The following is a 14,717-nucleotide window of genomic DNA, read 5'->3' as shown; positions in this document are numbered from 1 at the left end:
AGATCTTATGCATTTTAACTCCACTATTAACCGATAACCACCCTGCATTGATACTCCTGTACTCTTCCTCTTAGGGCGGTGGTTAGGAGTTAAAGGGACAGTTTAATGTCTTGGGTATTTTTAGCATGCATTTTTCAAAACAGCCAATTGGTAGCAGTGAAAGTCGTCCCAGTGAAATCAGCTCAAGGGGGTCTGAAGCCTTCGGCTTGCCAGCGCTATAGCTTATCGCATGTGTGTATATTGTGTGTTCAGCCGAATGTATCTTTGCACTGCATTTAGCTGGGGGGAGGGGCAAAAGCATATGGTGGGGGAGGGGTTTTCTGCAGAATACTCATTCATTTTCAAAACTAACATGAGAATTTAAAGGGACCAGGCAGCTATCACATGAATTAAAGTGCATATTATGGCTTGAGTGTCTCTTTTTAATATGACCGCTCTCGCTATCTTAAGTAATAGACCTCTTATATAAAATATCAGTTTGACTTGCTGCGCATAGGGAGCGGTGGACAATAAACGACTTGTTTTAACTGGTACAAAAAGCAGGCTTAGTAGGTACATATCTAATGGATATAGGCTATGATCGTATGGGGTTTGTATGAGTAAAGAAAAATCTTTTGCTTCCTCTTGCCCTGTTTTCCCCTCATCCTCTCTGGTTCCTACTATATAAAATGTTATGATGTTTCTACTGTTGCATAGACTATTGTCCTATTTGCTGCGTCTCTGAGTGACCTACATCCATACACTCGTAACTTTTGTGGGGTTATGTCAGTCCTCACAGTAGAACATGTAATGTAACATAAGTATGATATACCTCAATTCTTTTTTGTTTGTTTTTTTTGTTTTCCTTTTATTTTTTTTCTACGATGGTTATGGTAAGAGGTTTGAGATGGCATTTATAAGTTAAAACATAAAGCTATTGGGCAGTGTTAAAAATCATACCCCTTAAGTTTTTTGGGGGTGTTTGGTGAGGTGAACTATGTACCAGTGGTACTGGTCAGTTAGTTTCACTCGGCTGTCCGCTGCGTTGAGTTTGGACATCTGTTTAGGCTTTTGAGGCCTCCCTGGCTTTTTATTTGCCAGAAATATTTGCTTACCCTTGGGTAACCTTGAATGGGATAATAAAAAGTGGGTTTGTGTTGAGGGAATGAAGTTCCTGTAGCACGTTTTTAAGTCAATGATTTAAGATGGAACTAAAGCAAATCTTTTAGGTTGCCCTCAGATTAGCTTTACTCTGCTTGGTAAAAATGTTACTATTATGGATTTGGTTTAAATCATGCTAAATATTCAAAATGGATCCAGCTGTTAAATGGAACAAATATATCAAAAAAGGGGGCATTTTAGAACATCTGCAACATTGACTGTGACCTTGGTAACTATTTAAACACAACCCTCTGAAAGCTCAGACATTTATTTCTTCCTCTTCCTGGCCATTCTTCTATTTCAGCTCCAGACTTTTATGTCCGTTTAGGTTGCTGTCTTTTTATACCGGTAGAATGTGTAATGTAAAGATGCGATGTAAGCGTTTTCTCGGGTGCACAAAAGCCAGCAAACGTGTCCCATTGATCTGATCACGTTGACCTCGTCATTTGTGGTGACCTCTGTTTATCAGCCAAACGTAGCTATTTGTTTTACTTAAAGATTGGGATCGGTGCTGCAAGCATGGCTTGATTTATTGACGGGAACAAGAAATTCGCACACGACTTCCGATTCAAACCTGGCCTGTGCCTTGTCGGAGATTGTTCTTCTGCAAGTTGCCGCTTGTTTTCCGTAAAGAAGTCTGTATTTGGATCCCTGGAACTGTCGTATCCTGTTTCAGCGCAGAAAGCCATGGCAGATTCAAATTCCCTGCACTAAAGCAATGTCGAACTAGTAGCAATGGGAGACGGTAGAATTCCAGCGTGAAATATGACACTTTTTCCTTTTTGTTTTTTAAAAGCTTTCTTCTGTATTGTAATTCTGATCTAAAAAGGTAGAGTTGTATATTATACGCACAATTGTGATTATATGGTGCAAGAGTAATAACTAGAACGTCAATGATTGCCTTCGCGATTCTAGGAAAATGCAATTTTGCCATTCTTCCACGGTGTGATGCTGTGGCGTGATTCACTGGGAACGTTGGCTCTCATGAGTGTCATTCTAGATTTTATTTCCTATAAATAACTTCACAGCCCTCGTCACAGAAAATAGAGCTGCTAAATGGATTTTCTTGTGTTTTGATATACTTTGGTAATGTTTAGGTGCCGATGAGTATTGTGAAAGTATTCTAGCTTTTTGTCTCAATAGTGTTGTGTGGTTTTTATAAAGCCGCACAATATTTAGTACTTTTAATAATATTCCATCAGTCTGTTTCTACCCTTGCTTATAAATGCCTTTTTTTTTGTAGTGTATATTCATTGTTAAACAATTATCAGCAATTATGGCTATTGAACTTAACGGCCTTTTATCATATACGGTGTATTACTGCCATATCGCTCAGTTATTTGTAAGGACTGATTTACTTTACTTTCATTAAGTGTTAATTTTACTGATTAGAGTATTTCAAGCATCCCAGGGGTTTAACTTTCCATATGTCCTAAAACGTTGTGGCAAAGTTAATAATTTTTTCTTCCGGAATCTAAAATATAGTGTGTATCGCTCACGCGGATCCAGAGAAAATTATTAGGCCCCTTTGAGATTACAAAGTTTTAACGGTGTCTGATGTACACGCCGGTAATTTCCTCCAGCAGCACCTGGAGTTTTAGGTGCCAATGAGATCTGTAGACCTCGCCACTGTATGGCTCTGGAGTCGGCCTGAGGTGCGTCTCTCAATCCCGGGTCTTGGCTATAGGCGTAGAAGAGGACAGGTCTTCTTCCAAGCAGCCACTCCCTCCCACTGAAATATGGCCGTAAGCTTCTGTGTGCTTTCCCGTACTGGGAGAGGGAGTCGGTAGCACAGCGTGTGCCAGACTCTGCCTGCGTGCCATGTTCTTCCAACCTGTTTTGCAACACACCAGTGTAAATAACAGAATGGAAACTTCCAATCGTAGAAAAAAATAAATTGGTGGAATATTTTTAGTGATATCGTCTTAATAAGAACACTATAATTTGACGATTTGAGTTATTCTTGCACTGTGCTGGTATATTTTAGATCAGGGCTCGACAAATCCCAGGTCGCCATGGCGACTCCGAATTTTGTCCTAGCGCCTGGGTGTTTGTGAGCCTGTTTCTGATCGTGGGGGCGCTGTTGCTGCTGTCTGCCCAGGAGTCTGGGCAGACAGCACAGCCACTCAGAGCCCGCCCCCGAGCCTGTGATCGATTCTGTAGGCTGAAACCACAGGCAGCTTCCGGAAAGGGAAAGGGGGTTGAGTGTTGTTTGGGTCCCCACACAAGTGTAGAGCCCTGCATGGGACTGCTTTTTTAATCCCGCTCCCGCTGTTTTGAATACCGCCCTCTCCCGCAATGTGGGTGTTCTGCTCCCACCACATTTGTGGCCAATCCTGCCCGCCTCCTTACCTGATTTCCCGAGCAGTCCCGCAAGGCTGCCCTCGAGTTGTTCCCTCACAGCGTCTCTTCTCTTGCTCCGCCCAGGAACAAGACGGAGTCACAGGAAGTGACGTCACATCATGTGACTCCGCCTTGTTCACGGGCGGTGCAAGATAGGAGACACTGTAATGGAGCAGCGAGAAGGCATCCTTGCGGGATTACCGGGACCCGCAGGTACAGTGCCAGACCGCCCGCACCCTCAAGTTTTTTGGCGGGTCCCGCCTCCCAATGCAGTCCTCTAGTCTATAGACCAGCAATTGCGTCCCAGCTGCCAGAGGCAGCTTCAGGGACAGGGGAGAAGGTTCTTTGGTCTCCACATGAGTGTGGACACCAGCCCCAACACCCCCCTGCTGCCTGATCGCTCCATGAGAGCGACAGTGCAGCGTTAACCCCTTCAATTCCACAATTGTGTATAACACATTCGTGGCATTGCAGGGGTTAACATTTGTCCCCACAAGCTTGTGGGGACTGAATATCAGTCAATGCTGGGCTCCAATGGAACATCAGCATTGAAAGCGTTAAAACAAAATAATTAAAAAAAAAATCCTGGCTCCTAACTTTTTTAGCTGGCGCCTAGATTCACAACAAATTTGTCAAGCCCTGTTTTAGATGACTTACAGAAAAGCACTGCTTGAAAGTTGGCATCGTGCGGGGATTAACCCCTTCAGGACCGGCGTCTGTATACTGCATCTTGAAGACCACAGTTTTTAAAAAAAAAAATATATTTAAATTACGTGCTCATGATTCGCTTCAAAGCGATCATGTGCACGGAATTGAGGGGGAGTGGCTGCTACGACGCTGGATCGCGCATCATCTGATGTACCTTGTATGTCCTGGTCTGCCTTTGACCAGGAAGTGCCAGGTACATCCCGGTCTTGAAGGGGTTAAAGGGTCAAACTTGCATAAAGAGGAGGCGTTAAATCTACATTCTAACGACAGATTACTTTCACATACATGGCACGGTAGGCAGGTGGTCAAAGAAGCGCAGCCCTGTAGATGTTGTGTATGTCACTAACCTAGTTAAAAATAAAGCGACCGTTCTTACTGCATATCGTTATTTAGGAAGTGCTGTCATTGAGCAAGTATTTTGGATATCTCTGAACTTTCCCGGTTAGACAGGAATGCAGAAATGTACAGTGGGGAGGGGGTTATTTTACTTTTCCAGATTCCTCCTGGTATTTCGGGCAAATGGATATGTCTAGAAGAGAAGCGCTAATTGTCCAACTTGAGATGGGATGTTCCTCTTTTGGATCTAAATCCTTCTTGTTACTCTTCCCCCACATGATGCCTCAGAACCTTTGCTGGGTTTGGTCTATCCGTGTTATACAGCCCCAAGAATATATAGAGAAACTGAAGAAAATGTGTGAAATTGGGTCAAGTGCGCTTTGAAGATGTACACTTGGTACAGTAGCAGGCTGGCTCTCCATGTCTGACACGCAGATATAAGATGGTAAACTAAAAATTGGTATTTACTAAAGGCTGATTTTGTTCCTCAAAAGTTTCTTGTGTAGTTGCTTGCCGTTCAGGGTGTTGTATCCTCTATCCCTGAGTAGGTTTATCAGTTTCAATGCCATTTCACATTCTGTACGAATTCTGTTTGTAACGCTTGTGAGTGTCGGACTGTACAAGCTAAAGCTTTTTTTACTAGCAATCATTGAACGTCATTAAGTTGAAAGCGGTTTCCCTTACATAATTACGTGTCAAGCAACCCCCACACTGCAACGAAAAACACTGTGCAACACTGTGCAAGACTGTGCTTGTACATCCGAGACACAAGAGGTTATGTGTAACTTATTTGCAGTATATTGTCACCAGCTATGTCTGCCTGTGTCTTCAGTCGGTGCTTCCCGACACTTATTATACGGAAGCGCTTTCTCTTTTCTTGCAGCTGACTTCCCTCTTCCGAAGCAGCTTACATGGACTCCTTCCCAATTATATCTCCTCTTCACCTGTTGTACCCCAAAGATCTTATGGGTAGTGTGCTACTAAGAATAGAGTTCACTGGGGTACAGTTAGGTAATTGTGAATATATATCTTACGCTTCTTCTGCGCTATGATTGATTTCCCACAGATAATTCTGGCAGCTCTCCGCCATGTATACATTCCTTCCTTCCTTTGTTGGGTTCTATGTGTGTTTTCTAGCCTCCCTGTTACTCCTTGTGCTTAGTGGGGAATCCAATGGATTATGAAAACTTGGGTTTGCACTGATCTATATGTGAAGGGTGGGGCATTCGTTATATTGTTCTAATCGTGCAGATGCTTAGACCTATGTACTGAAAATATCGGAAGGGAGTATTTAGCATTTTTGGTATGGCTTTAGGCTGGTTTTGTGTTCTACATTTATTTGCTAAACAAACTGACAAAAAAATTTAGTTTAGCCAGTTAAAACTGAACAGTTATTGTGAGCTGCACTCCAATAACGAAAAAAAAATAAAAAAAAATTGCTCAGTCTCGTGTTCTTCTACTCCTGTATTCCTTGATATACTACAAGTTCCTGTTTTATATGCCCGATGTGCATATAAAGATCAACAAGTGTTTTTCTTGTGGTTTTTTTTTCTACCCACATGCTTAATAATTAATGCACGTTATTATTTCCATGTAATCTGAGAATGAGCATAGTCTAGGAATGTATACATTTCTCATTGCTGTTTGAATTTGCTCGTATGCCGTTTTGTTTGTATTTTTAGTTTAAATATATTCAAGGGCATGAAATAGAGGTTTTTTCTCTTTGCAGTGCATATCTTAGCCTGCCGAAGGAAAAACCTTGGTGTCTAACATTTTCCTTCCCAATTCTACCACAACCCCCTTTTTTTTTGTTTTTTTTTTGTTTCATTTATCCAGTTCCTCTCTCCCTAACTTCATACTAGCTTTTAAAAATAGTTTTAATGATGTTTCTATGGACATGTTCTGTTCTTCTAGAGATGGTTTTTATGCAATGATCATAGGGCCAGGTAGAGGATGTAGATAATGGTTTTTATTATCTGGCGTTTTATTTTCAAAGCACAGAGAACATTAGATATGTATATAAATGTTGTTTATGTTCAGTATTGTATCACCTTTGCCGTCGCTGGGTTGTTTTTTTTTTTTTTCTTCGTACAGAAAATATCGGCATTTTTTTTGATTTGATGATTACAACCCTCGTTTGTATTGTTTACAGAGGAGGAAGATGGCATATGGGATAATGGACTCTCCTATGAATGTCGCACGCTGCTTTTCAAGGCTATCCATAACCTGCTGGAGAGGTGTTTAATGAACCGGAACTTTGTGCGCATTGGAAAATGGTTTGTGAAGCCCTACGAGAAAGATGAGAAGCCAGTCAACAAAAGGTGAGTCTAATCCGCTATTTTAATATGTGGGCGCTATGAGTTGGTAATGCCCATCAAGCTGTTTTTTTGGATTCTTTCTAGGGTGTGATTTTTCATATTTCGTTTGTGTTTATTGCCGAGCCTAAGAACTAGTTCTATCTGCTACTGTATGCTTCTAAAGGCAGACATGGGTTAATCCGGCACTCTCGGGCATTCAGAGCGGTGGTTATGTAATGCTTTTCATTCATGCGCCATGGTCTGATAAATCAACTTCTATAGTTAGTATTAAAACTGTAGCCCCTTGGTGGCTACTAATTAGGTCATTTTATAACCTCAAAACATACTGTTCCGAGTACAGAATTCCAGTACTTGGTATTTACACAGGGATTTTTTTTTTTATGCTGCTGCTTGTGGAAATTACAGATACAGTCCTTAAAAATGTGAACTATTTTTTAATGTCCAGCTGCATATAAAATTGCCGTGTGCGATGAGATCATGCTGATTGTAAAAACATTTCTGAGACGTCCATTTCAAAGAGTTGTTGTAGTAATTCAAGAGTGCCATTTACTCCCCCCCCCCCCCCCCCCCGAAACATTTCAGGATTTGGTACATAGCCGAGTGCTAACCCTTCCCCCACCTTCTAGCCAACATGATGCAGCCTAGTCTGGCTTTATTCTTTTCAGCCGACATGGACAAGGAGTGAAGCTGGCTTGGCAACATCTTGTTTCTGTAGTATGCTAATGGCAAGCGGGAGCAGCAGCGGGCTATCCATGAGTCGGCTTCCAATGTATAGCATGCAACACAATTAAACCCCTCCGAACACATGTAACTGGCATGTTAATAGTATATTAACCTTACTAACTTTTGTTTCAAGCGAGTGGTTGTTGGGTTAAGCTTCAGCATAATGATTGTTTAAAGCAGTTGAAACCATATATAAGCTGGTTTGTCCATGTTAAATGTAATGTTTATTGATGCCGTAGCCATATGGCTTTTTTTTGCAATGGTGCTTTTTGCAATATTTAACACAGCCTTTAGCCGTAGTCATGCTTAGATGCTCTGCGTTGTGCCAGCGTAGTAAAAATGTATGCATGTTTTTGTTCCATTTTCTTTTAAAAGGGCAGTTTAATGTCCCTGATGCCCGTACTTTAGAGGAGTTCCTGTTAAAGTACTCTAATATACATTTTTTTACCCAAAATCAAGGAGGAAAAAATAAAGGGCTCGTCTGATACAAGTTATAGCCATGATGCAAACGTTGCCTCCTGATTGGCTGCTGCTTGAAGCTGGCAATTAGTGGCAAGAAAATGCTGTCATGGAAATCAATAGGAACTCTTTACACATGCGTACTGGGGAACATTTCAAGGGACCACTCAGCTATGATATGCATTAACCCCTTTCACGACTTTATGGGCATGCAAAAGTTATATGTATTTGTGTGGCTACGTCACACCGAAAAGGGGAGTCCTGATAAAACCAACCTAACGTAAAAAAATAGCAAAAAACATATGGTATGTAGGATATATATATATATATATATATATATATATATATATTTATATTTGGTATAAGCCCCTTTATGCTACTTTTGGTATAGTCAGGTGGTGAATGCGTTTTCTATGCCTGTAGTGGGCTTGGTATCGGCAATAATATTTCTTCATGGTGATTCAGAGTTGTCTCTAAATTTGTATACTTGTTAATCCAACTCCTTTTAAGGCATTTCAGTTCATTTATTGACAGGGGCTTTCCCTTTATGTTAGTAAATGTATTTAAACTAGTGTGTGTTGCAAATGTTACTGGGTACCCTATGTCCCTACCAAACTGCTTGAATGGAATTCTCCTCTAAGGACTACGTAATATATTTTTATTTTGTAATATATATATATATATATATATATATATATATATATATATATATATTACACCTTAGTTTTGGTCTGTTTAGGTCAAATGGGCTGTGAAATTCAGGCTCTGAAAACCTAATATGCAAGAACATAGCTTAAGACCGGGAGGCTGCAGGGCGTATGCAAATGTACCACTTGAAACCATTTAAAGCAGCGGACCACCTGTAGTCTTGCAGAAGTTGCTGCAGAAATGGGGAGGAAGAAACCACAGTTAGAATCTGTGATAGTTCAGAATCTGCAGCCTGCGCAGTATGTTAGAATATTGTGGGCTGCGTGTTAGGTGTGAGTGCCTCCATAATTGGGTCTCTGCCATAACTTTATAGATGTTGCAGAACCTTGAACCATTGCATCTCCCAAATGTGTTATCTGCTTGTATTTAGTGATTCATGTAGAAGGGGTCGTCCAACGAGGTTTGAAATGTGTTGGAGCTAAATAAAATGCAAGAGGGAGTCGCTAGAAATATTGGTAGAACGCAAATGCATGTTATCAAGTAAGAAGCCAGATTACTAAAAGGGGCTGCATGAAGGAACCCACATTTATAACAAAAGTTATGGTGGGTAAAGGTGATGGAAAACCATTCCACTTAAAATCAAGGGGGTAGTAGAAGCATTATTTAACACTCATCTACAGGCGCAAGACCAGGCTTTTTTTCCCCCCTCAGAAATCTCATGGTGCTGCCGCAACCACAAGGGATTCTGGGTAGGTGCATGCAAATAAGGTCAACAATGTCTAAAGGCTGTCCTGTACAGCGGGGAATTACTTTCAAGGGTTCCATGTATAAAGTGGATATAGAGGCAAAAGGTTATCATTATTGACCTTTTTTTTTTTTTTCATGTGCCTACCCAGAATCCCTTGTGGTTGTGGCAGCGCCATGAGATTTCTGAGGGAAAAAACAAGCCTTCTGCCATGTCTGGTGTAGATGAGTGTTTAATAATGCTTCTACTACCCACATTTATTGGATACCCTTCTTTTATCAGGAAGTGGGGATCAAATACTTGAGTGGTTCTTGCAACCTGCAAGGGTGGGGTACAGAGAGGTGAGGGTTTCAGAACAGGCATCTAAATCGTGTAATTGTTGTCATCCCCACTTTTATATGTTCCCGAGCCATGGCATTCATGACACCTTAGTGCTTTGTTGTAGTGTTTTTGTTAAACCCTTTTATTTTTGTCGCCGTCGCTAATATTCATTTAGGGTGCGACGTGTGCGCGGTGCTGTTGGTGGCAGGTGACTGTCTTGCTCGATGGACAGATGGAGTTGAGAGATGCTGTAAGTAGGACAGCGCAGGATAAACCGCAGGAGCTGAAAGCTCTCGTCACATGACTGCCTCTTTCTATAAAGCCTTGGAAGACGCGTGCTTTGCTTTCCGCAGATACAGCATGGCAGCTCCCCCTCCAGGCTGTGACTGCTTGAAGGTTGGCGCAGTGGGGAAGAGGAATCGGAGAGCGAGGGTGGGCTGACGGCGTTCTGTTGGTTACGCCGAGTCTCGTAGGCTCTGATTGCTAAAATCTGAACCCTTTTCTGCTGTCGGTTTAAATGTGAATGCAGGTGCGATGCACGGTGCCCGAGCTGTGTTATTCTATTTCCATAAATAAAACCGTGCTGAGTAATTCTAAACCTCCCACAAAAGCTTTACTTGTTTTCATTTTTATCTGCTATTTGCAAAGGGTTAGGGGCGGCATAATTATATTTTCTTAGTATGTTTGTGTTGCGTGTTTTTATATATATATATATATATATATATATATATATATATATATATATATATATATATAATGCCATTTTTAGAGCGGGAATAAATGCTGCACTAAAGCCTTTAAAAGAGGGCAGTGTTTGAAGTATTGGCGTGCTGTTCAAGAAGGCGTCTCTCACTAGCCCAGGGGTACCGGACTATGCTTCCCTGGACACTTCATGACAGTCCTCGGGATGTGACAAGCAGTATGATTTGGAGGCTGTGTGTTTAAACCGGCAGCAGAAAGGCCCTAAAGCTTTGGGTTATAATTAAGCTGTTTTGGGAATCACAAATCGTGCTGAAATAAAAAGCTGCAAAACGTCTCTTTAAATGTGGCCCCCAAATATTACACATGGCTGTGCCTTCACTAGGTAAATAGTGTTTGGATGCTTACAAATTTCCCTTCTGCTTTCAGATATGGGTGTTTGCTGGACCGTCGTTTGAAAATGTTCTTTATAGAGAGCTGTCACATCTATTGTTTGATTAAAATCTTTTTTTGAATTTCTGTTTTCCACTTGGGCATTTCCTCCATTTCCTATCATTCCCAGCTTTCAGTATGGAGAGGGTTAAAGCGCTTTTTCTTCTATGTTAATACTGTGCTTTTACGAGATGATGGCTGAGTATCTTCGTGTCCACTGAAGAACTTGACTGCTGTTGTATCTAAACGCAATGATTTGGAGAAGTTTTGTCCTAGTTTCTAGGAATGCCTACTAGGTATTCTTAAAGGCGATGCTCAACCTGTGTCGCAATGGTGACACAGTAAACGTTTATTATGGTACTAATGTATTGGTGGGAGCAAATCCTTTGACGCGTGATCAGGTGGTGTTTGATGTAATGGGAAAACTACTATCTCAGCACAGGAACTAGCACGATGCTGAAATGATTGGGAAAGTTCAACCTCGGATCATGGAAACAGGCGGTGCTAAGTAACGACAAGCCGTCTGCATCGTTAGGTTAATGCTGCATCCTTCTGTAATTTGTCCTGCAAAAATGCTTATTTTTACGCGTTAAGAGGGCATCTTGCATAAAAAAATATGATTTGAGAACTATGGTTACGGTTCCATAGTAGAATTGTAACCTTAAAAAATGTTCTGTGTGCTGACCATGCCTGTCCAGAAGCATGACAGGAAGGGGTTAAATCGCACCTGGGTATTAAAGGTGGCTTATCTAGCTGACAAGTGGCAAGGGGTTTTGTACCTGTGTGTTTGTATTAACAGGGGGGTTATAATCAACCCAGAGTTATTAATGTACAGGATACTGGAACAAAGAAATATGCCTTTTTAAAATATCAGGCAAGAGTTGGCTGTCAGGATTTACAACCTAACTGATTATGATATATTTTAATTGTAATACAAAGCAAAGATACCCTTCAGGTATTTCCACAGACTGAATAAAAGTAATAAACAGTCATTTAAAGGTTTAATAGGATAACGGCACTTTAAAATGATACCGATAAGCCTGGTTTGCTGGGAAAATTCAGACAATATGGGGTTTTCATCATTATGGTGCAGTTTGGGGGGAAAAAAAGGGGGATGATTCAATAAGCAGGGATATTCTATAGTAGGCTGATGGTGAAAAGACCACTTTCAAGATCATCTTCTAAATTCCATTTCTGTAAATTCATTTTATTTCCCTTTGAGTGCTACACGAGGAGACATTCTCTGCCCCGGACAACTAAATATATTTCCATTAGAACTACATATTAAAAGTAACTAAAACAAATGACGCACACATGAGATAAAGCTATAACAAAAACTAAAACATAATCCTATGGATAGTGTACACACATCTGCAGCTTATCATACTTGTGTATGGATCGCTCACACTATATGTGCATAAAAGTATGTGGACACTCCTGATTGAGTTTAGATTTTTTTTTTTTAACCAGACCTATCAGCAGGCGCATAAAGTCACTTGTGAAGTGGAAGCGTTTAGGAGTAACGGCGCAGCAGTGATGTGATAGACCATGCATATACAGCCTGCCAGCACCATTGCCTAGTGCTGAAGCACAACGCATGCACAAACTCCTTCTCCTTAGCATCACTCTAGAGTTGGAAACTCTGTTTGCATGCAACATCAGCACGAGCACTGTACTTCGAGAGCTTCATAAAAACGGCTTTCCATGGCCGAGCATCAGCACACAACAAGCCAAAGATCGCTATGTGGAATTCTGATGGATGATTTTGGGTTTGGCAGGTGCCAGGAGAATGCTACCTACTGGAATGCATAGTGCCTACTGTAAAGTTTGATGGAAGATGTATAATGGTCTGGGGCTGTTTTCCAGGGTTTGGGGCTAGACAAATGTATGCTTTCAACTTTAAGGCACCAGTTTGAGGAAGGGCCTTTCATGTTCATGCATGACGGTACCTTTGTGTACAAAGCAAAGATCCATAAAGACAGTTTGATGAGCTTGGTGTGGAGGTACTTGGGTGGCCTGCGCAGAGCCCAACTACAATGAACACCTTTGGTCAAAGGTCAAAAGATTGGCTGCCAAAGTGTGGGGATTAAGATACATAGTTGTGTGGTTTTTATTTCTAAGTTGTTACCACAGCATATTGTTTATAGTGGAAGCCTTGTGTAGACATTTAATCAAACTTAAATGGGAATAAAACGATGTTTGTTACTATTGTTTTGCAGCACATATTTTGTGAGGTCCTATGCCAATATATGTTATGTGCAGCTCCTAGGATACTTCCTTCCATCAAGCCCCACAACCTCTCATCACACGTACTGGCCACACATCATGACACTTAAACAAACTAAAGCAACACCCTGATGCAAATGCAATCACACTGCCATCACCCCTTAATCTCATATCACTCAGTTGAATGAAAACTCATTCCCCAAATCACGCATGCAAATCAGAGATGCACGCTAAACTTCCATGTCACAGCACACCTTCTCATCGCGCTTTCTGCGTACCTAGATGTATAGCGTTGCATCGTCTGATTGTATAAATATCCCTTGCCTAATAACATTTAAGTGACTGCATGCGACCTTGTGCTTATTACTTTAGCAGTTGGTCTTACTCTTTCCAGACTAGACGGGTCATAATAGTTTATAATAGGGGCTCTCTAACATTGGATACCAAAGTAATGGGTCCTTAAATATAGTGTCTACTACATTATAAAAGCTTTGTAACGTTTCATCAGTTGCTGTCTTTCAAAGTGTGTGTATACCGGTCAGCCATAACATTATGACTACCTGCCTAATATTGTGTAGCCCCCCTTTGCTGCCAAAACAGCCCAGCCCTGGTCCACTAGACCTCTGAAGGTGTGCTGTGGTATCTGGTACCAAGACGTTAGCAGCTGATCCTTTCAGTCCTGTAAGCTATGAGGCGAGGCCTCCATGGATGCATCCTGTGCCATGTGTTCTCCAGAGAAGCGACAAACCTGGCCATCCACGTAATTCTTCAGACCAGGCCACCCTGCTCCATTCCTCCGTGGTCCAGTTCTTAGGCTCACGTGCCCATTGTAGGCGCTTTCAGCAGTTGTTGGATTTGACAAAGGAAAAAAAACCAGAAAACATATAAGACTACCCTATTGGAAGAAACGTTTTTGCTTTGTCGCTCTCTCACGGGTTTATCAGATTTTGTTCCAATACACTTAATCTGCAGACCAGGAGGCTGCCATTTTTTGTTTATGTAATATTTTGGGTGACCTTCCCTGCTCAAACACCACACTGACTTAGCATTGCTAATAAAGTCTGTTTTCCCACAATCACTAGTAAGTGTCTTGCTGGGGGATTAACAATGAGCCATTGTATTGTTTACAGCGGGTGTTTGTCTAGTAGATAGGCTGAAGATAAGAGCTAGAACACATAGAAATGGTTAATATCCAGCTACCTGAAAACATTATGCAAAACGGCAACAATTATAAAAGACCCCTAGAATGCAAATGAATCATCCGGCAATAAATGCCCATTTAACAGATAAAAGCAAACCCGCTGGAGAACCATCGGCAAGTACTGTCCCATTGCCTGTGACATCGCTCTGGCCACAACCCTCTATACTCGATGCAGATTACTTGCTTTTATTCTGCTTTTTCCTGAATAAAAATAGCCATGCCTTCCAAATTTCTCTTTGGTGTTAAAGATCCTTTGGGATCAAGGCTTTTTTTTTTAATTTGTGTTTTAGTTGACACATTACATTGTAGAATCATACGATGAAGATGTTCTGTGTGCTGACAGCGTGTCCTATAGGAAGCATGACAGGAAGGGGTTAGACAGGGCCGCGGCATTCGGAATGGCTCATCTAGCCTGGTG

The 14,717-nt window shown here is 41.4% G+C and overlaps 1 protein-coding gene across 3 annotated transcripts in view; it reads left to right on the top strand.

Annotated features, from left to right (window-relative positions):
* The window catches only part of LOC149286279 (mediator of RNA polymerase II transcription subunit 13-like), a 49,361-nt gene that overhangs the window by 11,432 nt on the left and 23,212 nt on the right, over positions 1-14,717 (top strand). For all 3 annotated transcript variants that reach the window (XM_089494280.1, XM_089494279.1, XM_089494278.1), the window contains exon 3: positions 6,680-6,848. In XM_089494280.1, coding sequence (XP_089350406.1) covers positions 6,680-6,848 — 169 coding nt within the window. The remainder of the gene's footprint in view (positions 1-6,679; positions 6,849-14,717) is intronic.

This window comes from Sceloporus occidentalis, unplaced genomic scaffold (assembly GCF_023333645.1).
Source record: "Sceloporus occidentalis isolate IW3139 unplaced genomic scaffold, rSceOcc1.0.p SCAF_71, whole genome shotgun sequence".
Classification (NCBI taxonomy): domain Eukaryota; kingdom Metazoa; phylum Chordata; class Lepidosauria; order Squamata; family Phrynosomatidae; genus Sceloporus; species Sceloporus occidentalis.
The sequence above is the reverse complement of the archived record's forward strand: the minus strand, read 5'-3'. Positions and strand labels throughout refer to the sequence as shown.